The sequence below is a fragment of the Tursiops truncatus genome, chromosome 7, assembly GCF_011762595.2.
Source record: "Tursiops truncatus isolate mTurTru1 chromosome 7, mTurTru1.mat.Y, whole genome shotgun sequence".
NCBI lineage: Eukaryota > Metazoa > Chordata > Mammalia > Artiodactyla > Delphinidae > Tursiops > Tursiops truncatus.
Window position 1 is genome coordinate 37,622,344 of NC_047040.1, and position 23,606 is coordinate 37,645,949.

A 23,606-nucleotide genomic window follows, 5' to 3' on the forward strand; every position below is an offset into this window, starting at 1 on the left:
ACTAGAGCCTAAAGAGATCAACAGGAGAGGAAAATTTACTAGGTGTTATGTGCTAGGCCCTGGGCTAAGTCCTTGGATTTTTTTTTTTTTTTTTTTTTTGCGGTACGCGGGCCTGTCACTGTTGTGGCCTCTCCTGTTGTGGAGCACAGGCTCCGGACGCGCAGGCTCAGCGGCCATGGCTCACGGGCCCAGCCGCTCCGCGGCATGTGGGATCTTCCCGTACCGGGGCACGAACCCGTGTCCCCTGCATCGGCAGGCGGACTCTAAACCACTGCGCCACCAGGGAAGCCCAGTCCTTGGATTATTTTAACCCTTAGAACAAACTTGGATTAGGAATTACTTATCAAGCCTATGCTACAGTTAGTAAACTGAGGCTCTGAATGGTTAAGTAATTTACACAAAGTCTCAGAGCTATTAAGTGGTAGACCCCAGATTTGAACCAGGGTTTAATTGAAGAGCTTAAATCAAAGAACAAGCCTGGAATGAACCCCTAAGCCAGGATCTAGGCAATTCTAAAAAACCCGAAAGCTGCAGCCAGAGAAATCAATACAGATAAATGGGGCAATTCCCTTTTCCCTTTGACTAGAATAACTGCACAAGGTGATGGCAGTTTTGGAGAGATGACAGAGAGGAGCAAGAGTATCAAGGATCAAGATGGTTCCTTCAGGTACCATTTGGTCAAGACTAAAATCCTGTACCTAGAAATACCTTGGTATAAGGTATTTATACCAAGAGTATCAAGGATCAAGATGGTTCCTTCAAATACCATTTGGTCAAGACTAAAGATGCTAGTGACTAGGTGAGGAAGCAGGAATGGTAGATCTCAGGATACCTGCACTCATGGAAATCCCTTGGGAAACCACACAAAATAACAATATAATGTCCAGGCCCCAATTGCCTTGCTGTGAAAGCGAGCAGGATTTATTTGAACAGCACAGGCTTTTCAAGGCAAAAATTTTGCAGGAGTGTGTTACAAATCTATGAGCCTGAGAGAGAAAAGGGGCATGGAGGGGACACAAACACACCCAATATTTAGCCCTGACCATGGAGGTGAACTTTTATAAAGACAGCCGGATCTGCTTTAAAAATGGATAAAGGAGTAATCAAGGAAAAAGGAATGCCACTATGAAGTCAGATCCTGCTATTTCAGGAAAAGAGTTGAGAAAATAGATTTTTTCTACTGCAATCTGGGCAGTTCCAGGTAGGCTTAAGTGTTAGAGAATCTCAAACCTAAAACACGTCTTGGGGCACATGACTAGAGGTATCTCCCTGGTCCTTGCAAACAAGAGCATCTCTGAACTGATGATTCTCGAACTGGGTTAAATATAAGGGACTGTCTATATTGGAGTAAGTGGTTGATGAAACCAAAAATTTTAAGAAAAATGGAGTATAGTTAACTACCAAATTGAAGATAATCATTGTGAATTTAGTAGCCTTCAAAGATCTCTATCTTTGAGGAATTCCCTGGTGGTCCAGTGGTTAGGACTCAGCGCTTTCACTGCAGGGGCCTGGTTCAATTCCTGGTCGGGGAACTAAGATCCTGCAAGCCACAACACGCAGCCAAAGAAAAAAGGTCTCTGTCTTTGTCACCAAAAAATGGCCTAACGATATCATTGACAGCATTGGTGCCCATCACCAATTCCTGGGCACATCCGTAGCACCTGATTTTTGTCTCTAATACTGGTTTCCACCAAACGGGAATAGGATTCTTTGAATAGCAGTGGAGTCCATGCCTTGGGACAGAAAAAAAAATCAGGATGAATCTGGAACACCCTGTCGCTGCCTGACAGCAAGAATACTTTCAAAAATATCCAGGGCAGTTTTTTTGTTTGTTTTTAAACTAACCCAAAGGGTTTCCACTGGCCAAGTTAGGACATTTTGAGTGTCAGTAATAACAGATAATGATAGTGAATTAGAACAAAGCCAAGAGTTCATGATGATATTCAAAAGAAGGAAGTGAATGTGAAGACTAGAAAAAGATACTTCCAATATAAACTAGTGAATATTGTATGTTTAATGCCCTACTGATGTTACGAAGCCAGAATATATAAGTATGTACCTGCTTATAAAGTATAGATTATATTTGTGTTTCTATACAAGTAAAGACAGGAAGGAGTAAAATAATAGTGAGAGAACCAAAGAAAGAAAGTAGGAACTGAACCAAGGGTAGGAAGAACGAGCAGTATTGGTAGTCTCATATCATAATCAGTAGAAGGGGAGTCCAGTAACCAACTAGCACTGGTCATGAATAATCAAATGAAAGAACATCCAAAAATGGGTTTTAAGATAATAAATTTTCCAAATTCCCCAGAATTTAAAATTTGAAGTTAACCTCCCAAAGAATGAAACATTGGAGCTGAACTCAAGAACCTCATGAATGTTGATACATTCGTGAGACATTTTCTATTTATACTGACAAATCGGGTCAAAATATCACAACACAAGTTAGGTACTGACAACCACACAAAACTTGAAGAGTACTTCATTTCCAGGAAAGATACCAAGTTTCTAAGCATTAAAATCTCTGAAACACAAAGGATGTAAGAACCTCATGATGTAACAAGTTTTGATACAAAAAGGATAAACAACAAGGTCCTATTGTATAGCACACAGAACTATATTCAATATCTTATGATTAAACCATAATGTAAAAGAACATTAAAAAAAGAATGTGTATGTGTGTGTATATATATATATATATATATATATATATATATATATATATATATATAACTGAACCACTTTGCTGTACAGCAGTAATTAACACAGCATTGTAAATCAACTATACTTCAATTAAAAAAAAACAAACAGAATTCCCTGGTGGTCCAGTGGTTAGGACACCTCGCTTTCACTGCCGAGGGCCAGGGTTCCATCCCTGGTTGGGGAACTAAGATCCCACAAGCCACGTGGCACAGCCAAAAAACAAAAAAAGAAGGGACTCACCCTAAGATTCAAGGCTCAGAATCACATTGGCCTGTGCTGCCAGGATACACATCCCCACCAAGAATCTAACAGTCGGTTACCAACATCCTGCAACCTCAGCTGGTCTAAGATGGTGTCTTCTTGAGTCTAACTAATATACTGAATGTCCAGAAGGATATAAAAAACTCTCAAACAGGCAACCTCAGGAGAAATAGAAATAATAAATATAAGAAGCTGAAATAGTAACACTCATATCATTTATGTGTAAATATTATTACTATATCATTATAACTGGGGGTTTTCTGTCTCAACACGTTTAAGACAGTCAAGAGAATCTGATATATTGAATTTGCAATTTTAATTAAATGCAATTTTAATTAATTAGAAGTCTTTGAATCTATAATATTTAAATGTTCAGGGAAATTTAATTTCATACACTCAGATTGATCAGTTATATAAGCAGTATGTGAATATCTAGAGAAATGCTATTTAATTTTAAAAGAAATTTCATTAATAAATTCATAGATTAATAAATTAGACATTAAACAAGGTACAAATAAAAGTATTTTACCCCTTGCTGCAAAGCCCCTCTGACATTTAAAAGAACAACAAACTCAAAGAATGGTCCTTACCAACATGTAAGGAATTCCAGGGCAACTGAGGGGAAGGAGTAGATGAGGGATATCAGTGGATCTATAGGAAGTTAGAAAGTTGATGGATAAGTGATGTGACTTAGAGTTGATATAATTATAACCTAAGAACCTGAAGAAGGAATACAAGAAACAAGGTACTTAGTACCACAGAACTTCCCCAGAGATTTAGCATTTGGACTTATTGGATACTGGGAGTCTAGGGAATCAGGTAAGGCCAAGTGTGGGAGTGGAAATGAGGGTGAAATTAGCTGAAGGATTACTGAGATATTGGACTCCTAGGTCTCCTCCCGTTTCCCACACCACCAGGTAACTATTGCCTACAGTTAATTCTCTGTGGAAATTGAATAGGAACGAACCTCAGCCTGGGACACCAGAAAGAGCAGAGAGCTGGGGTAAGAGAGGGACCTAAAAGATTAAGGGAAAGCCTACATTCCAAACTGTGAGACCCTCAGTCCCTTACTAAACTTTCAGAATGCCAACAGCCAGGCATTATTTCTACTCCATCTGTCCCTCTTCCTATTCCCAGCCCCATATTTCTCTAGGGCAAGAGATAGAATCCTTATGTAGGAAAACCGTGAAAAAAGACCTCCAGATTCTGCCATTTGGGGAGTCTGCCAGTGAAAAGGCTGGCTCACCCGGTCACCTCACAGTGAAACTCACCAGTCAATATGCCCCCTCTTAATTCCAGTAAACCGTATAGTAACTTGCCTTCAAATATTAACGGACAAACAAGAACCATTAGACAGTCGAGGAAGCCTTCAATGTGAGAATAGCAAAACCCAGAAGGGGCCTAAGGGAAACTTAGTATCTTAAGAAAGATGAGATCTTGTTTCCTTAAAAGAAGAAAGCTATGAAATAAAGGAACAATTAGAAAACAAACCAAAAAAATCTTGGAAATTAAAACTATGGCAAATATAAAATTAACTGAAAGGTCTGAAAGACAGAATTGAAGAAATCTAAAAGGCAGAAGAAAAACAGATGGAAAATAGGAGGAAAGAAGATACAGATTTAATACAAGAAATAAAATGTCTAAATACTCAGGAATTCCTGAATGAAAGAACCAGAGAATATGGATAGGAGGAAATTATCAAACAAATAATTGAAGGAAATTCCCCAGGACTCAAAGAAATGAGCCTGTGACTGAAAGGATCTGTAAGTTGCCCTGCACAATTAATAAAAGACAGGGCAACACGACCGATCAGCATGCATTTTCAGACTACCCAAGTTAAAGAGTAGATTTTAAAAGCTTCTAGAGACCAAAAAAAGGATGCTAAAACGAAGTACTGGTTATAAGAATGGCATCAGACTTCTCAAGAGCAGTACCAGGTGCCAGAATACAATGAAGTCAGATTTTCAAATTATGGGGGATGGGAGGGATTATTTTTAATGTGGCGTTCTATACTCAATCAAGTGTGAATATAAAACAATGACATCTTCAGATACTCAGGGATTCTAAAAATTTAGCTCCCATTCGCCCTTTCTTAGGAAGCCACTAGAGGATTTCCTCAGCATTTTGAGAGTTAAAAAATAAAAAGGAAGCCAAAGATCCAGGAAATAGGAACCCCAAGAAGAGAGAGGTGAAGGGAAATCCTAGGATGATTAGGGAATTACACTTGCACAACAGCAACAGCGTGGAGAGCAACCAGTTCAGATTGGAGCAGGATGAAAGGGTGGCTGCAAGTAACTGAATACCTAACTCTAAGTGACTTAGACACTCAAGGTCTGTTATCTCATGTAACCAGAAGTGCCCACTACAAGGTTGGTTCATTCAACCCTTGATGTTAGGGTTCTGAATTGGCTTTTCTGGAATCATCGCCTCTTCCCTTTTTGTGAAAAGATGGCAGATGTAGCTGCAAACTTCACATCCTCACGCAACCAGGCAAAAACCAAGGAAGAGAAGTTTCTCTTCCAAGTTTCTTCCCACAGAGATAAAAATCTTATGTATCAAGTCCTATCCCATCAGTCTTCCCCTCAGATTTCACTGACCAGATGCCAATTCAAGAGGTTTATAAAGGTGGTGGTGTTTTCCCTCTTAAGATATGGAAAGCACAGATGCCAAATTTTAAGTCCACAGGTCACAGACTTCAGAGCAAACACAAGAGCATACATATTTGAGCCAGAATGCATGGGTTTGTCTCTACCACTTACCAAGACTTGTGTTCTGACAATACTTGGGGAACCTCATGGGTCAAAGGGATGGCTAGGTCAAGGCAATATTTGGGCATTCCTGGGTTCCCTAACCAAAATACCATGTACATACTATCATAATACCAGTCCAGTTACACCCAACCACTAAGTTAGATTCTAAACCTAAGTCTACTTTATGGCACTTTAAGAATAGTGGTAAAGTACAAGTTCTTATTTCCATTAAAAGTGTAGTAATACTGTACCGGGAAAAAGAGAAAATATCTGGGGTCTTATCTTTGCCACTTAAAAAAAAACTTCGTTTTTTAAAAGGTGCATAATTTTTTTTTTCTTTTTTTGGCTGTGCCGCTCAGCACGCGGGATCTTAATTCCCTGACCGGGGACCAAACCCACGCCCCCTTGCAGTGGAAGCGCGGAGTCTCAACCACTGGACCGCCAGGGAAGTCCCCAAAGGTACATAATTATATACAAACTACTTATGATCTGGGAAGATACCTCATTTATACGTGGAAAAATACTTTACCTGTGTGAAGGCATAATCAAGCTCCATGTGAGTAGACTGTAAGAATCCTTCACCACTGTATACCCACCATGTGGCAGAGAGCAGCTACTCACAACAGATTTACTGAACAAATTGATGCAAACACGCATTCGTGTAGGGAACGAACTAGTAAGTTCCCTTGCTGATCTGAGGAAACAAGGGAAGGGTAATTAATGCCAGAGGGTTGTTGGGTATGGAATGAAGGAAGGGAAGGGAATCAATATTGATTAAAGGAAGACTGAATTTTGCCCAGATTTTTTTTCTGTGAAAGTATTTTAAGACATTTCAATAACCAAAATAACTGTACAAAAAATAAACAAATTAACTTTATTAAGTTACCACTTCAATCCTTACATTGATTTGTTTACAAAAATATCAGTTTGAAATGCATTACTGAAAGTGAGTACACACAATAAATAGAAAATAAGGATGCATGGTGCTGGAGACATCTCAACCAACTTATCTTCATCTACTGCCCACTGTTGTAGACAAAATTGGACACCAACTTATTATCCTCATGTACTGCCCACTGCTGTAGACAAAATTTGACACGCAAACAGCATTTTTGAAAGAGCAGTCGAAGTACCGGGGAGAGGGCTGCAAACTATGAGAAAAGTAGCTTAAAACTCTGGACCACTCACCAAAAAAAAAAAAAAAAGAAAAATCACTATCTGGAAGCTAACCTCAGTATAACAGCGAATTATCTACTACTACCCACAAGAACAATTTAAAAATAAGAAAAGTGCCACGGAACCTTCATTAACAGTATTTTTAAGTCAAAGTTTTTACTTTAAACATCTGATGATTACTCAAATATTCTAAGCCATGAGGCAGACCCTAAGACAATAAGTTATAAATAGTCTGAATTTAATAACTTAAAAGTGATATGGTTAATATAATACACACTGCATGAGTATCTCAACCAACCTCTTTCAGGAGAGGTGATAACTAAAAGGTTTAAATTTACAGTTTCAATTTCTGTTCAGAAGAGTGATGTCAGTATTCTAGCAATAGTGATGACATCCCATTATTGTAAATATGCTAATATACATATTACTCTGAATTACACTTGATTGAATTCTATGTACACGTGGTTCCATATTCCAAGTGCAAATTTTCAATGGTACGGGTTTATAATCAAAGCTGGTTTGACAACTGCATTCTGACTTCTGAAAGCAAATGATGAAAGTACTTCCTAAAAGTGAATAAACTAGTTACAAGTAGGTGACCATTTCCTTTTTCTCTTTACGTGTGATGAACTTCATGAAGCATTAATTCCCGAGGTATATTTGTTTCTGGACCATACAGCTTACATGCTCTTCTTTCAAAGGCAGCTACCATCTGCTTTACAACTTCATCGAAAAACAATGTGGCAAGCTGAGAGTGTAGAAGTGAGCGAAATTCAAAAGAAATCTGTAGGAAAATGTTAATAATTATTTTAGAAAGATCTTTCTTTTACTCAATCTCCACTTAGGGTAATGGTGTTCACACTGTGAAATGTGTTACTTGGCCCAGTACCTAAGGCAGAGCTCTATGGGTCTATCTAGATGAGATTTTAACATCCCTCAGAAGAGGGAGATTCGTTTACTGCAGTAAGCACAACAGCGGCTAAACAATAAGCTTAAGTAAACAAGGCCAATGAATCTCATTTTGGGGCAAAGAGTCTGCTTTTACTAAGTTAAAGAAACCTGGAAAAAAGCTTTGCTAAATACCATGTTTATCACTTTGCCTTCTTATTAATACGCCCCTTTTCGAGCTACCTTACCTCCCAAAAGTAAATAAGGGAAATGATCCTTCTGATATGGTATTCCCATGAGAAGTAGTAGCAGAAAGATGAGATTAACCCACAAAATAGATGGTGAAGGTGGTTCAATCTTAAAGTAGACAATGATTTAGAACTAACTTTATATCCCCTCAAGACAGAATTCAAGGCAACCCAGTTTAAGAAATAATATCTTAAGGACCTTAAATATCCATTAACTTCTGAATGTTTTAATTTTAAAATAATTTGATTTATAAAAAAGTTGCAAAAACAGTACTAAGATTTCTCATACACCCATCACCCAGATTCCCCTATTTCAATGTCTTATATAATCACAGTACAATTAAAACCAAGAAATTAACAGAGGGAGTTAATATTACTAGATAATAATGCTATTATCTAATCTAGAGAGGTTTCATTCAAATTTCCCCAACTGTCGCATATATGCCCACTAATTTTGCAATGAAAGCAACTTAAGAGCTGAGAATAGCATACAGTAATTTACTCAAAATTATAACCATTTCTTCTTAAAATATTTATTTATTTGGTTGGTTGGTTGCACTGGGTGTTAGCTGAGGCTTGCAGGCTCGTTAGTTGTGGCACGTGAACCCTTAGTTGCGTGTGTCTTATAATCTATGGACTTGTAAAAATTAGAAAATAGAGAAGGGATGACTATTCAAGGTTTCAAGGAATAAAATAGAAAAAGAGGAAGGGTCATTAGCATTCTTTTCTTCTTTTTGGCCGCGTCGCACAGCATGAAGGATCTCAGTTCCCCAACCAGGGATTGAGCCTATGTTCCCTGCAGTGGAAGCACAGAGTCCTAACTACTGGACTGCTAGGGAATTCCCCTAGCATTTTTTCTTATAAAATTAGTGCAAAAAAAAAAAAAAGTGCAGAAAAAGGTATTCAATACTCAGAAATTTGAGATTTTTAAAAAAATGTCTTTCAGTAATTGCTATGCACGTAGGTTATTAATTATGACACCTGGGTTCTAATAAAAATGGATTACTCCTTCTTTACCAACCTCACCTGATGTTTGGAACAAATAGAGGGCTTTATGAGAGACTTACTGAAAAATCCAAAGTACAAGTTCTTGGGTAGCCAGGAAGACCTGGGCTAAAACGCCATACAGTCTCCAAATGATTGAAGAGCTTCCCATCAGTACAGGATGCCTAGAACAAAATGAAAAAAATAAAACCACAGTTAAATACCATTTGGATTGTGTCCAGAATCTACAACTGAAGATGATTTCTTTGAGAAGTAAATATTTTTATAGGTCAGACCACAGGTGACAAAAACATCTCATTGTTAGCTTGGTACTAGGAAGTGATCTCTGGCCAATATAAGCCATTTTCCTTTCTCCTGGGATCCCCAAGATTGCCACTTGTTCTCTTCCACTGCTGTCACCCACTGGGCTACTTAGAGTTCTCCTCCCACAACAAAACAGGGAGTGACTACCTGGAAGTTTATTTCCAGCTCTGCCACTTATAAGTGATCCTGAACAAGTTAATTCCCTGTACTGTATTTCCTTAATCTGTAAAATGAGTATAATGCCTGTCTTATACCATCAGTACGGGATGGCTAAATTTAACATTTGTAAGGCATTTGGCACAGATCCCTAGAACAATTCTATAATTCTTCTTTGCAACTCAAAGATTTTCTATCAATCACGTTCAGTCTTTCCCTAACTCATTATTCTTTATTTCTAGAGGCCTCTATGGTTCCAGTTTTCCTGAAAGTGTGGCCCTGACCCCTGTCCCTGACCCACTGCTTTCTGACCTCTCTTCTGTGCTCATGTTTATTTTACATGTGTGTGTACACATTGAAACATAATACACAGTAATACTATGTGCAGTGCATCCTGACATTTCCCATTCTATATCATTAAAAAATGTTGGTTGAGACCCATTAAAGAGTTGCCTCCTGCAGTGTGAAAAATGGTGGCCAGAACCATAGTTACTAGTCCATTGTTAGGACATGTTATGACCTTGAATGAAGTTCAGTTTCAGGGCTTCCCTGGTGGCGCAGTGGTTGAGAGTCCGCCTGCCGATGCAGGGGACACGGGTTCGTGCCCTGGTCTGGGAAGATCCCACACGCCGCGGAGCGGTTGGGCCCGTGAGCCATGGCCGCTGAGCCTGCGCGTCCAGAGCCTGTGCTCCGCAACGGGAGAGGCCACAACAGCGAGAGGCCCGCATACCGCAAACAAACAAAAAAACTTTAAAGAAGTTCAGTTTCTTTATTTACTATCCTAAGATGCCATCTGGGCCTTATTATACTAGTAGACAATTGACCTCAAGAATATCTATCACCTTCCCTCAGAAGCAGGCTATTTTTTTAAATTCTTGTTTCAGTCTACACTCCCCTCCTCAATTAAGCCTTAAGTTTTCAGCAATTCTGGCAAATCCTGGGGCCGATAAATGATCAAGCCCCTCTACCCCCTTTCTTTTGTATAAGTTATCCCCCTCAAGAATTTAGACTGTCCCTCTCCTGAGGCTACACACTACAAAATATATTGCAAAATAAGGACCTGCGTAGGTAAACTGTTTCCCCCAAAGTAAACAGTCATTTTTTCTCCCATAGCTATAGCCTACCTAAACACAGAATATAGGATTATTTCTCTGACTATATCTGGATCTCTCTAAAGATGGTTCAAACTGGGGGCTAAAGAGCTAAAAATCCATTTGCAGTTTATTCCTCACTTCCTCTTCATCTAAACCCTTTTGAATTAATTATCAGATGGTAACACGGTAGAATCATTATAAACTGCATCCATACTAAAATGCATTTAAAAAGATATGCTCTAGTTACACATTTATAAAAAGAACATATTATTTTAATTTTTAATATGGAAACCAGTGAATGTTTTAAAACTTATTTAGACACGATAAAATAAGTCATTAAAATACTAACTACTTTAATAGCTGATATGCTAAGTCACTGGGGAGAAGTAAAAATTTTCTTCAAAGAGTTTGGCTTTATATATAGTTCAATAATGGCCATCCAATTTTTAAAACCATCAAAAGTCTATAATAAAACCGTATTGTTTCAGTTATCCAACTTTGTTTATTTACTTTTTTTGTTTTTGGCCATGCCTCACAGCTTGTGAGATCTTGTTCCCCAACCAGGGATCAAACCCATGCCCCCTGCGGTGGAAGTCTGGAGTCTTAACCACTGGACCACCAGGGAAGCCCCTGTTTACTTTTATTTTTAATTTTTTTAAACTTTTAATTACCCAACTTTAAGATAATGCATTCCACCTTTCTTTACAACCACATAAGCAGCTTATAGGAAATTTAATAGTGAAGGAGAAACAGCTGTTGGGAATAATCACTATAATATAGCACCTTCCTCTGACCACTTTTTCACAAAATGTGGCAGTGCTATACTCATATCAATAATCCAGCTCAAGGACCCATAGATTTTTACTGGTTTTTTTTGATCTTGGGGGTAGGAGTTTATTAGTTAATTTATTTATTTTTGCTGTGTTGGGTCTTCGTTTCTGTGTGAGGGCTTTCTCTAGTTGTGGCAAGCGGGGGCCACTCTTCATCGCGGTGCACGGGCCTCTCACTGTCGAGGCCTCTCTTGTTGCGGAGCACAGGCTCCAGATGCGCAGGCTCAGCAGTTGTGGCTCACGGGCCTAGTTGCTCCGCGGCATGTGGGATCCTCCCAGACTATTGGTACGTTTTGATAGGGACAATACTGCCAAAGATCTCATTCCTAACAGAGATACTGAACACAGTAGGAAGGTTTCTGGCCATTACAGATTCAGGTAGACTAGAATCACTGACATGTTAAGTCACAGGCACATTTGGGGCAGCTAACAATTCACAGAAAATGTCACATGGCTTCTGCTGCTTCCTCAGTTATAATAATTTTTATTATATGTCACATATGTGTATCAGGTATTAAAATCCAGAACCTGAACCCAGGGAAAATTGAAAGCTGAACATAGAGAGTTGTGTGTTATTCTCAAATATGTCTTTAAACAATAAACTAGCACACTAAGTGAGACAGCTTATTTTAATGGAAAAATAGTTTTGGAATCAGACACACACAGTATGAATTTGTGTAGGGCTCTTAATTTCCCTAAGCCTCATAAAATTGAGATAGCAATGACTATCTAATACATATTATTATAATTTAAAAAAATAGTTTCCTCCCTCCTTGGCAGTGTTAAAAGTTACTGAAATTATTATGAACATCTGTGGATCTACAATAACCCAAGAACACAGTAGTGAGAACTTCATAAACAAAAAGGCCTCATGACTCCTGTCATTGTAGTACTGGTGCTGAGGATACAGCGATGAAAAAGAGGATCTTCCATTCTCTCAAGTACCTCGATTTTGTCAAGCAGAAATACAAATGAAGAAAGAAATTACACTACAGAGTGATAAGAGAAATAAATAAAGCACGTGCAAAGCCCAGAGGAATCACCGAGGTAGAACTAGTCATCTATATGAAAGGGAAGGGAGAAAGCAGGTTGGAATTTGAAAGATTAACAGGCAAGGAATTTTCACTATAGGTAAAAGAGGGAACAATATGCAAAGGCACAGGGCTGTGGAATAAGCACTATATGGTTCATTCATGGAAGCCAGGGAAGGGAAGAAAGCCAGGAGGAGAAAATGAGACTTTAGAGTTCTTTTAGTTAGATGCAGGATATGTTAAGATCTAAGTTATGAGAGTCTGAATGGTAAGAGACTGAGGTCAGGGGACTCAATTTTAAGATTACAGAGATATTTGCTGCTGTCAGACAGACTAGAGTCTTGGCTGTGTAACCTTATCTAACTCTTCTAGGCCTTAGTGTACTCAACTATAAGATGGAGAATAAAATTTGCATCTCAAAGGGCTGTTGTGAAGAGTAATTCAAGTAAAGCACTATAAAGAGCTCAATATGTTAGCTATTTTAAGTGTAGTATAGGTGAAAACTCCAAAACTATGAGGCAAACAGGTGAAAACAGTTGTAATAACAACAGAGTCCCACAGTGGTGCACAGTCTTTTAAGTGGAGTTGAAGTTTTGAGATTGTGACTAGGGTGGACTCCAAGGTCTTAGCTTCACTGGACAGTATACTCTTTCTGGTATGAGAGTTGCTCCTCCTCAATGCCTGACAAAGAGGTGACGAAGGAATTTAGCTCTGGCCAATTACCAAGAAATGATACCACCACTAAATCCTGTGAGCACAAAACACAATTCAGCTTTGAAAGTCTTTGGTCATCACATCTAGAAATTCAAAAGAAATGGGCATTACTCTATGGAATTCTGCCTTTTTGTGTGTTGAAGTCTGGGTACCTTTTCTAAATGTGTACCCTCCTCTGAGAAGAGTAAGATGCTTAATATATGCGTGCAACAACACTTGGCATTTCAGTACCTGGTACATGGCAGGATGACTTCAATAATGTTTATGTTCTCCACATTTATATCTTTTCTACCTTCCTGCATCCTCTCACCACTTTCCCTTCCTTAACTTAAGAAAAAGTAGTGCAAGTATTAAAACATTTCTCACTTGTGCGGCCAAATCCTTCCTGTGGGTCAATAGTCCTCAACAGAAGGACAAAAGAAAAAGCTTCTTATTTCCATGTTCTAGTTAAATTTCTATTTGGAAAGAATAATGCTAATATTGTGTAAAATAACATGATTTAAGAGATATAATAAATAGTTTGTTTTTTCCCTCCTCCTATTAGTTTAGGGAAGTCTTCTTAATGCTATTATACTTTAACCCATTTAACATAATATTTGAGGAATATTTAAAAACAACAAAAAACAAAACCATTACCTTTACCAAATGTGGTTTCACCAAGGTTACCACTGATGTATAGCGCTCCAATACAGGTGGAAACCCAATTTCTAATCGTGTTTTGCAGTATCCAGATCTCCTTGATATTACATCTGATTTTTTGCACCAAGGAACAAAATGCTTGTAATCCTCCATTCCTGATACTACATCATACATTTCCTGCATAGAATATCTTAAAAAAAAAAAGGAGAGGTGTTAACTGCATCTATTTATATGGTATATGTACACTTTAAATTGAATATGAATAAGGTTTACTATGTATGAGGCAATAAATCATTTGGCACACATATAGAACCACACTCCGGGATGAATGTCTTTAAAACACAGAAAATAAAAGGATAAAAGGGAGCTAAACATATGTCTATAGCAGAGCTTACAATGTGGCAGACCACAGGTTGAATCTGGCTTGCAGATATGGTTTTTAAAATTTTAATTAGTAACCAGCATTTAAAAACTGAGACTTTGAGAGAAAAAAACTAGAAGCAACCTAAAGCAACCTAAATATTTGGTTGATAAACATTAATAATTGCTTAATAATAAATGGTTGATGAATTATGGTACACTCATACTGTGGAACTCTATCAGTTATCTAAAGGGATTAAGATCAGATGTACAGTTGACCCTTGAGCAACACAGGTTTGAACTGTGTGGGTCCACTTATACACGAAGTTTTTTCAGTAATATTAGTACCTGTATTTTCATTTTACCGATCTTTAAATTAAATGTGAGGGAAAGTTTGTGTTCAATTAGAGATCACAATATGTGGAATCAAAACAACTAGGGTTTGAGTCTTGATTTTATTTTATTTTATTTTATTTTTTGAGTCTTGATTTTATCCAAACTGTTTCATCAGCTTCCTGCCTTTGGGTGAGTCATTTAACAATTCCTCGTTTGGAGACAGAAATAGCAGTATGCAGATTTTTTTTACTGTGTGGGGGTCTGCACCCCCTAAACACCCCACTTTTCAAGGGTCAACCGTATACTTTAGAGCAAAGAGGTTTACAATATATTGCTATGTGAAAAAAGGCACACTAAAGCAGATGGGATATATATGATTCTATTATCTATTTGAGAAATATTTTAAGTGTATACTATATTTCCTCAATTTTAAACATTCGGGATTTTTTTCGTGAAAATAATTATGTTAATAGACTGTCTGTAATGAAAACACATTGAAAAAGTCCTAGAAGGATACAGATTAAACAATTACCAGTTGTTAATTCAGGAAAAAGAAGTAGGAGTAAAAATAGACTAAGTCTTTTAGTATACATATTTCTAAATTGTTAAGTTTTTATACAAGTATGTGATGATTTTGTAATTAAGAAAAACATCTATTCTATACCACAAAAAAAGGAAACCTCTCATTCTTTTTATGAGCCAGCATAACATCTGCGAACCCAAGCCTCACAAAGCACATAAAAAACAAAATCTATAAACCCACATCACCTGTGGCAAAACTTCTACATATCAGCAGATATAATAGAGCAATATATTTTTTAAAAAATAAAACAATCAAATGCAACTCATTTAAGGATGTTTGGATGGTTTAATACTAAGAATTATATTATTATAATCATATTAATTAGTCAAAAACATTATATGATTCCCTCCATAGATAGTTAAATACCAGAAGCATTCCTATTAGAGTTAGAAATAAGACAAAGGTGCTGTATATCATCATTGTTATCTGACATTTTTCTGAAAGTATGTCAAAATAATTAAATCAGAGCATGAAATATGAGGCACATGTGTGGAAAAGAATTAGGCAAAATTATAAATTGGCAGGTGATATGACTATCAAATCAGAAGCTAATCAATTCAGAATTTAGTTATGTAGCCTGTTGAGAAATATATAAAAAATAATATCGTTCCTATACTAACAAGTAGAAAACAGTAGCATAGAAATGCAAAATACATAGAAATACAACAAAAAACCATCAGGGTTTAAATGAAAAACCAAACAACAAAAACATTGTGGATACAAGTAAAAGACAACTGAATGAGAACCAGACACATATAATTCTTGGTTATAAAGACTCACACTGTTAAAACATAATTCACCTCAAAATGATATAGTAAACAACCACATTCTAAAGTTTAAAAGGGTATTTTTGGAATATGACAGAATGAGTGTTTATACATATTTAATCTTTATGATCATGAAATGAGGCCCACAGCAGAGGGGGGGAAATAAACCTACCCTCCCCATGTTCTCAGACATTTGGAAATAAATGCCAAAATAAGTCCCATGAAGTATGAAACCTGGTAGTCTGGAAGCTAATTGTCATAAAAGTAGTCTGCACTGACTAAGAAAGCAGTATAGCATAGCAGTCAAGGGGATGGACTTTGTAGTCAGAAAGTACTGTGTTCAAATATCAACTCTAAAACATAGTAAGTCATGTGACCCTGGCTAGGCTGCTTAACCTCTCAACTTCATTTTCTTCATCCATGATTGAAAAATACCTGTACAGGTTTTTTTTTTTTTTAATATTTATTTATTTTGCTGTCCAATCTTCATTGCAGCATGCAGGATCTTTCACTGCGGTGCTCCCTTGTGGCGTGCGGGTTTCTCTCTACTTGTGGCATATGGGTTTTCTCTTCTCTAGTTGTGGCACGGGCTCCAGAGTGTGTGGGCTCTGTAGTTTGTGGTTGAGGTGCGCGAGCTCAGTAGTTGTGGTGGCGGGCTTAATTGCCCTGCCACATGTGGGATCTTAGTTCCCTGACCAGGGATCGAACCCACGTCCCCTACATTGGAAGGTGGATTATTTACCACTGGACCACCAGGGAAGTCCCTACAGGGTTCTTTTAAGGGTTAAGTGAAATAGTTTTAGCATAATGCACAATGCTTACTAGGCACTTAATAAATGGTAGCTATTATGTGTTTATGTCAAATATGGGGGAAGATGAAGATCATTAGATAAGACCAATTTGTAATAAAAAGAATTTTAACATGAGAAAAATAAGGAAGCAAGAAAGAATAAGTAAATACGGTGGGAAAAATAAGCTTAGGAGTCATGACACAACATAATCTCTCTGAGCTTCAGTTTCCTCATCTCTAAAATGGGAATAATACCTAGTTCACATGGCTATTGTGAGAATTAAATGAAACAATAAATATAGAGCCCCCAGTAGTGCCTGTCAAATGGCAAGTACACAGTAAAAGGAAGATGTTATATTTCTGATTCAAAAGGAAAGCAGACCAGTTCACTATTTGATTTCTCATCCTTTTGTTGCCATGTCTCTTTTCAACAGATACCAGCTGATGCAAAGATGTCTACCTATCCAAGTATTTACACTTGCTTTACGTGGCATAATTGCTGGCCACCTGGAGGCTACAATTACATAGCTGTAACATGACTAGTTCTTGAGAATAATATCTGAGAGTAAGCACTGGGTGTCACTTCCAGACCAATATGATTAAGAACCACGTGTATCTTTTTAAGAGACTCTGAAGACTAAGGAATTACAAAAGTCACAAGTTGGATGGAGCCTGGCTTCCTGAATCACTACTCGAGGATTGCTGCCCATGGATTGGGAATACCCACTTCAACTTTACATGAGAAAGAAATAAACTTTTGGGTTTTACCTGTATGGTTGCTAGCATTACCTTAACTAATACAGTGACTATCCAGTAATAACGGTCAATTATGTGACAAAAGTTATGAGTATGCCCAAAGTTCTTTACTGCAGAAAAATTAGAAGGGAAAAAGCAACTAAATAAAATGAATGAAAAGTACTTTTAGAAGAATTCATGTAATATTTAATGGCCTGTTGGGAATTAAGACCCCCTTGTAGAAATTCCCATATGAAGGACTGCTTATTTCTGGTTTAGCAGATCTGCAGACTCTCTATTCTCTGCTGTATATACCCCTAGATGAGGGGCCAAACCTGGCCTGCTGCGTGGCTCTGTAAATAAAATTTTATTAGAACACAGCCAGGCCCATTTATTACATATTGTCTATCGCTATTTTTGGGGTACAGTGACAGAGTTGAGTAGTTGCAACAGAGACAGTATGGTCCACAAACCTATTTACTAACTGGCCCTTTACAGAAAAGCTTGCCAACCTCTGCTCTAGATGGTAGGGGCCTCTTAGCATGTTTATATGTACTTACCTAGGTATGTGTGTATGTGAGGGAGCTATACAGACATATCTGGCTCAACATATCAGTAATGTTGCCACTATAAAAAAGAACAGTGTACAAAAAATGCAGGTCATAAACAGTTTAATTATTTCCTTTAAATGTCAAGATTTAAATCTATCCTATAGAGTTACCACATGACTACATTCAACAAATATTTATAAAACGGCAAGGGCTAGAAAATTAGAGCTTAGTCTGTAAGAAGAGAATCCAGAAAAAAAGAGGCATGATGTTCTATAGAAAATTGTGAACACGCTCTTTTAGTACAACTATTATTTTATACAAACCCTATAATTCTCCTCTCTGAATATTCTTTTCTTTTGTTTATTAATGGTGCAGCAATTCTGAAGAAAGTTCTTGCATATATCTCCTTAGGCAAAACTGAGGTATGTAGTGGAAGAGTTCTGCTCATCAGTATACCACAGGAAGCTAAATATCTAAAAAGACAAAAATTACCTGATTAACATTGACAATTAAGAGAAAACACAAACTATAGAGATTGTAAAATAACAATCATACTTTAGAAGACTGTGCAACCTTAGAATAGTCCTGAAAAAATACACACACACACACACACACAAGCTTCTAAAGCACCATAAAGAAACTAAAAAGGGACTTCCCTGGTGGCGCAGTGGTTAAGAATCTGCCTGCCATATATATGGAATCTAAAAAAAAAAAAGGTTCTAAAGAACCTAGGGGCAGGACAGGAATAAAGATGCAGTAGAGAATGGACTTGAGGACAGGAGGAAGGGGGAGGGTAAGCTGGGTCGACGTGAGAGAGTGGCACGGACATATATATACAGTACCAAATGTAAAATAGATAGCTAGTGAGAAGCAGCCGCATAGCACAGGGAGATCAGCTCAGTGCTTTGTGACCAGCTAGAAGGGTGGGATAGGGAGTGTGGGAGGGAGGGAGATGCAAGAGGGAGGGGATATGGGGACATATGTATACATATAGCTGATTCACTGTTATACAGCAGAAACTAACACACCATTGTAAAGCAATTATACTCCAATAAAGATATTAATAAAAAAAGAATCTGCCTGCCAATGCAGGGGACATGGGTTTAAGCCCTGGTCCGGGAAGATCCCACATGCTGTGGAGCAACTAAGTCCGTGCACCACAACTACTGAGCCTGCACTCTAGAGCCCATGAGCTACAACTACTGAGCCCACATGCCACAACTACTGAAGCCCATGCGCCTAGAGCCTGTGCTCCGCAACAAGAGAAGCCACCGCCATGAGAAGTCTGCACACCTCAACGAAGAGTAGCCCCCTCTTGCTGCAACTAGAGGAAGCCCACGTGCTGCAACTAAGACCCAACGCAGTCAAAAATAAATAAAATAAATAAATTTTATTTTAAAAAAAGAAACTAAAAATACCAGCTTACAGTTATGGTTAGAAGCTTCTAACAGAAAAGGTATCTCTCCCAGAAGTTGGCTTTTAGTCTGCAGTCATGTTTTACAACGTATTCTTACCCTAGGCTTTCTAGGATATTCATCATCCAATTTTCAACTCATCTACTCACGTTTTCCCAGCTGGATCCACTGGGATCCACTGATCTACTCTATGAGATTTGAAATTAGGTCTTGCTCTCCCACTGGATATCTGGCGGCCCTGTCAGACCTGCTGCTCAGTTATCTTTTACCTTCCAATCTCCATTTCCATGTATATATGTGAAAACATATGTCAAGGTAACTAGAATGTTAACTGTTTGGGTGCTTTGTAATACAGATGCCTGATATGCTCCTGTTCACCTAAATGTTTTCAGCCTTTATTCTAATAAGATTATTGCATAACTGTTTTATACTACTATTCGTGCATTATTAGTTCACATACTTATTGAGCGCCTATTCTGAGCTAGGCACTAGGGATATAATGGTGAATAAAACAAACATGAAGATTACATTCTAGTTGGGGATTCAAAAAAAATCACTAAAATAGAAATGGGTGTGGGGAGATGTAATTAAGACCTTCTTTAGACAGGGTGGTCCAGGAAGTCCTCTCAGGTTGTATTTCAGCTGAGAAATAATGGATAAGGAGTCATTAGCCATGCTAATAGATATGTATGTACATAATAAATGCGTGTGCACATATATATAAAATCTCTCTCACACATACATGTGTGTATGTACGTGGGAGGAGAGGTAGATACAGAGCATTTCAGGTACTAGGGGAAGAGTGTGGCAGCATCCAGACACTAAAACAGACTAACAGTGTAACAGCAGTATAGCAAGCCAGGGGGAGAGCACCATGAAATAATGTTAGAGAGACAGGTTGGAGCTGGATCATACTGGGGATTATTGGTGAGGATAAAGCAATTTGGAATTTATTCTCAATGAGATGTTCTTGAAGTGTGCCAAGTAAGAGAGCAATATTTCATTAAATTGCATCTTCAAGTTATTTTTTAAAAGTGTAATGGAGTGGCCTGGTGAAATCTCATGTTATCATATATGAAATGTGATTTATATAAGATATGATTTACATATAAATAAAATTTCTTTAAGGACACTGAGACCCTACAGTTTGGCGGGAAGAGAAAATCAAGTTAAAGAATGATTGAAGAAATTGGCGATATTCAGCCAGAAGATAAGAGGTGATACTTGAGACTATGGCTCCAAAAATACAAGAAAAAACTTTTGAACAATTAAAGCTGTTTATAAAAATTGGGTAGACTCATTCCAAAGGTAATGAAAGAAAGGTCAATGAAAATAGTTAAGCTAAATGCTTCATGACTATGGAAAAGAATCAAGCATATGAACTGTATGAATGAACTTAAGTCTCTTTTAAGATAGATTCATCTCCTAGAGAGAATAAGGGTGTCATGTGTTCCTAAAGATCTTTAAAAATATGATGTTATGTGAATTTTAAAGGCAGTGATAATATTTTTAAAAGCCTACTGTAATTTTTTTGAGTAAAGCTATAGCGTTTGCTTTAAAGTGGAATTATGCCAATAAAAGTGACTGACAGTTATTCTGCTGAATGAAGCAGAACAGTGGAAATTAAATAGTTAGGCAGGGACTTCCCTGGTGGCGCAGTAGTTAAGAATCCCCCTGCCGGGCTTCCCTGGTGGCGCAGTGTCTTGAGAGTCCGCCTGCCGATGCAGGGGACACGGGTTCGTGCCCTGGTTCAGGAAGATCCCACATGCTGCGGAACGGCGAGGCCCGTAAGCCATGGCCACTGAGCCTGTGCTCCGCAACGGGAGAGGCCACAACAGTGAGAGGCCCGCGTACCGCAAAAAAAAAAAAAAAAAAAAAAAAAGAATCCCCCTGCCAGTGCAAAGGACACTGGTTCGAGCCCTGGTCCAGGAAGATCCCACATGCGGTGCAGCAACTAAGCCTGTGCGCCACAACTACTGAGCCTGCGCTCTACAGCCCGACTGCCACAACTACTGAGCCCACATGCCACAACTACTGAAGTCCGCACGCCTAGAGCCCGTGCTCCACAACAAGAGAAGCCACCACAAGGAGAAGCCCACACACCACAACGATGAGTAGCCCCCGCTCGCCACAACTAGAGAAAGCCCGTGCGCAGCAATGAAGACCCAACACAGCCAAAAATAAATAAAATTTAAAAATTAATAATAATAATTAGGCAGTTAATTTAGCTTCCCCCTTAAAAAAAAAGGACACAAAATATAATTTAGAATCTCTGGTAGCCACACAGATTATAAAAACCAAGCTTGGTGTTCAAAATGCCTAATCACCCATTTCCCTTCTAAGACATTCTTTAGATGTCTTTAACTGTTTTAACAGTTTTATCTATTTCGCTCACTTTTCATATAGATACCTTCTTATCTATTATTGGAAGCCAATTACGTGGCAGATACTATGCATAATTATGAACAATTTTCTAATAAATCAGACCAGAAAAAGCAGCATCTGAGATAAACCTTTATTAAAAAAAAATAATAAGACCCTTGCTTCTGAAGAGGTGAACTGGGTGTTTTGGAAACTTACTTTTCACTGTATATGGTTTTGAATTTTGTACCAGGTTCATGTAATACGGTCCCTCTATCCCCCGAAAAAGAAACACACAATCTGATTATAATCATAAGGGAAATGCCTGTGTTTAAAGCAAGTTAACAGGCGTCTTCTGATCGGTCTGCATACTATGGTTACAATGCCCTGGACTGCCCATCTATTTTCACATATTATCAAGAACAATATGTCTTCAACTGCAATACGAGAACCATACAATCGTATATATGGTTAAACCATGAAATGAAAACTGGACCAGATGAAGGACAGTTTTTTGGTCACTAATCTTCCAATACTACATCCTAAATACTCTACTATAATAAAGGCCAGAATCTATGTTAATGCTTCAGCCTTGCAATGAACTCGTAAACTCTCTCCCTCTTCATTATCATAAACAGTAAATATTTTATCCTGGAATTTAAGCCTTAATTTGATCACTACAGCAATTTTTAGTTTTGTTTATTTGCAAGCCAGCATTTTATAAGAATAATACAAAGCAGATCTAAAGCATGATACAGTATGTTCTGCTTAAAACTTTTTCAACCAATAAATGTCTAAAAGGATTTGGAGTTGGTTGGGTTGTTGGTATTTTAAAAAATTCTTCACTGAATCTAAATGTCCTGGAGCTCAACCAGATTTGTGCTTTCTCCCTCTACCCCGTAGTTTACAACTAAATTAATTTTAAACGTTAACTTTTAATTTTCGAGCATAGTTTATTAAAATGGCATTAATAAAAGGAGACTAAGTGGTAGAAGTATGGAATCTTTCGTGTCTCCACCTCCATCACCTACCGAAAAAGAACCAACCAGGAAAATCGAAGGCAGACTCTGGTTCAAGGTTACAGGACTTCTAAGTTACAATGGCATGGAAAAAAATCCAAGTCCCCGGCTTCGGTTTAGTTTAGCAAGCACCAAAGGGCGTGGGCAAAGACCGCTACCAGAAACTGGGAAAGCACGTCTGGCCATCGGATACGCTGGGGGAACAAAGGGGGCCTTACTGCCAGGCCACAAACTCCCACACGCCCATCAACCCGCAACTCCTGCGCCGCAAAGTTATCACTTTCCGAGAGCAGCAGCCGTAGGCCATGGGGAGGAGGCCGGAAGAGCCCAAAGGCAACCCCGCCGAGTTGCTTCATCAGCTGCTTCAAAGTCGCTTAGCGGATGATTCACCGCCTCTCGCGAGGGCAGCGAATCACCCCCGTGACAGGCCGGCGAGCCTCCGGCCAAGGGGGTGGGGGGAAACGCGCGGCCCTGAGAAGGCAGGAGACCCTTTCTCTCCAGAGACGAGGAAACGCATCCGGTCCGTCTGCCCCACCCTAAATACCCCCAGTCCCCTTGCTCAGCAGGCCTGGGCTGAAAACTACCCTCGCCGCTGAGCCCCAGTTGTTCATTACCTGACGTTCCGCGCAGGCCCCTGCACAGGAACCGGGGCTCCGGCCACTGCCGCCGACTTCGGACGGCATCGCGAGACCACCTTTTTCAAGGCCCTCTGACCGGTCCGAGCTGCCATTATCATCTGACTAAAGCCGGTCGCCAGTAAGCCGGGACCAGGCCCACGGCACCGCCCTCCTCCGGCGGCCCGGGCCACCCGGCGCCGCCGCCATCCAGCCAATCGGCGGGCCCCCTGAGCGGTCAGACACGCCCCTTCTCCTTCCCCGATTGTGCAAAGCT

At 38.8% G+C, this 23,606-nt stretch overlaps 1 protein-coding gene across 2 annotated transcripts; it reads right to left on the bottom strand.

Moving 5' to 3' along the window:
• Positions 1-6,565: 6,565 nt before the first annotated feature.
• Positions 6,566-23,594, bottom strand: COQ10B (coenzyme Q10B). 2 transcript variants are annotated; one of them, XM_019939218.3, is made up of 5 exons: positions 23,330-23,594; positions 18,244-18,393; positions 13,796-13,988; positions 9,094-9,195; positions 6,566-7,674 (listed from the first exon to the last, which is right to left on the bottom strand). In XM_019939218.3, exons 1-5 carry the CDS (start codon positions 23,449-23,451, stop codon positions 7,507-7,509), a joined length of 735 nt encoding a protein of 244 aa, XP_019794777.1. In that variant the 5' UTR covers positions 23,452-23,594; the 3' UTR covers positions 6,566-7,506. The 2 variants fall into 2 exon arrangements, with proteins under 2 accessions (XP_019794777.1, XP_019794778.1); XM_019939219.3 differs by lacking the exon at positions 18,244-18,393.
• Between the last annotated feature and the right edge of the window lie 12 nt (positions 23,595-23,606).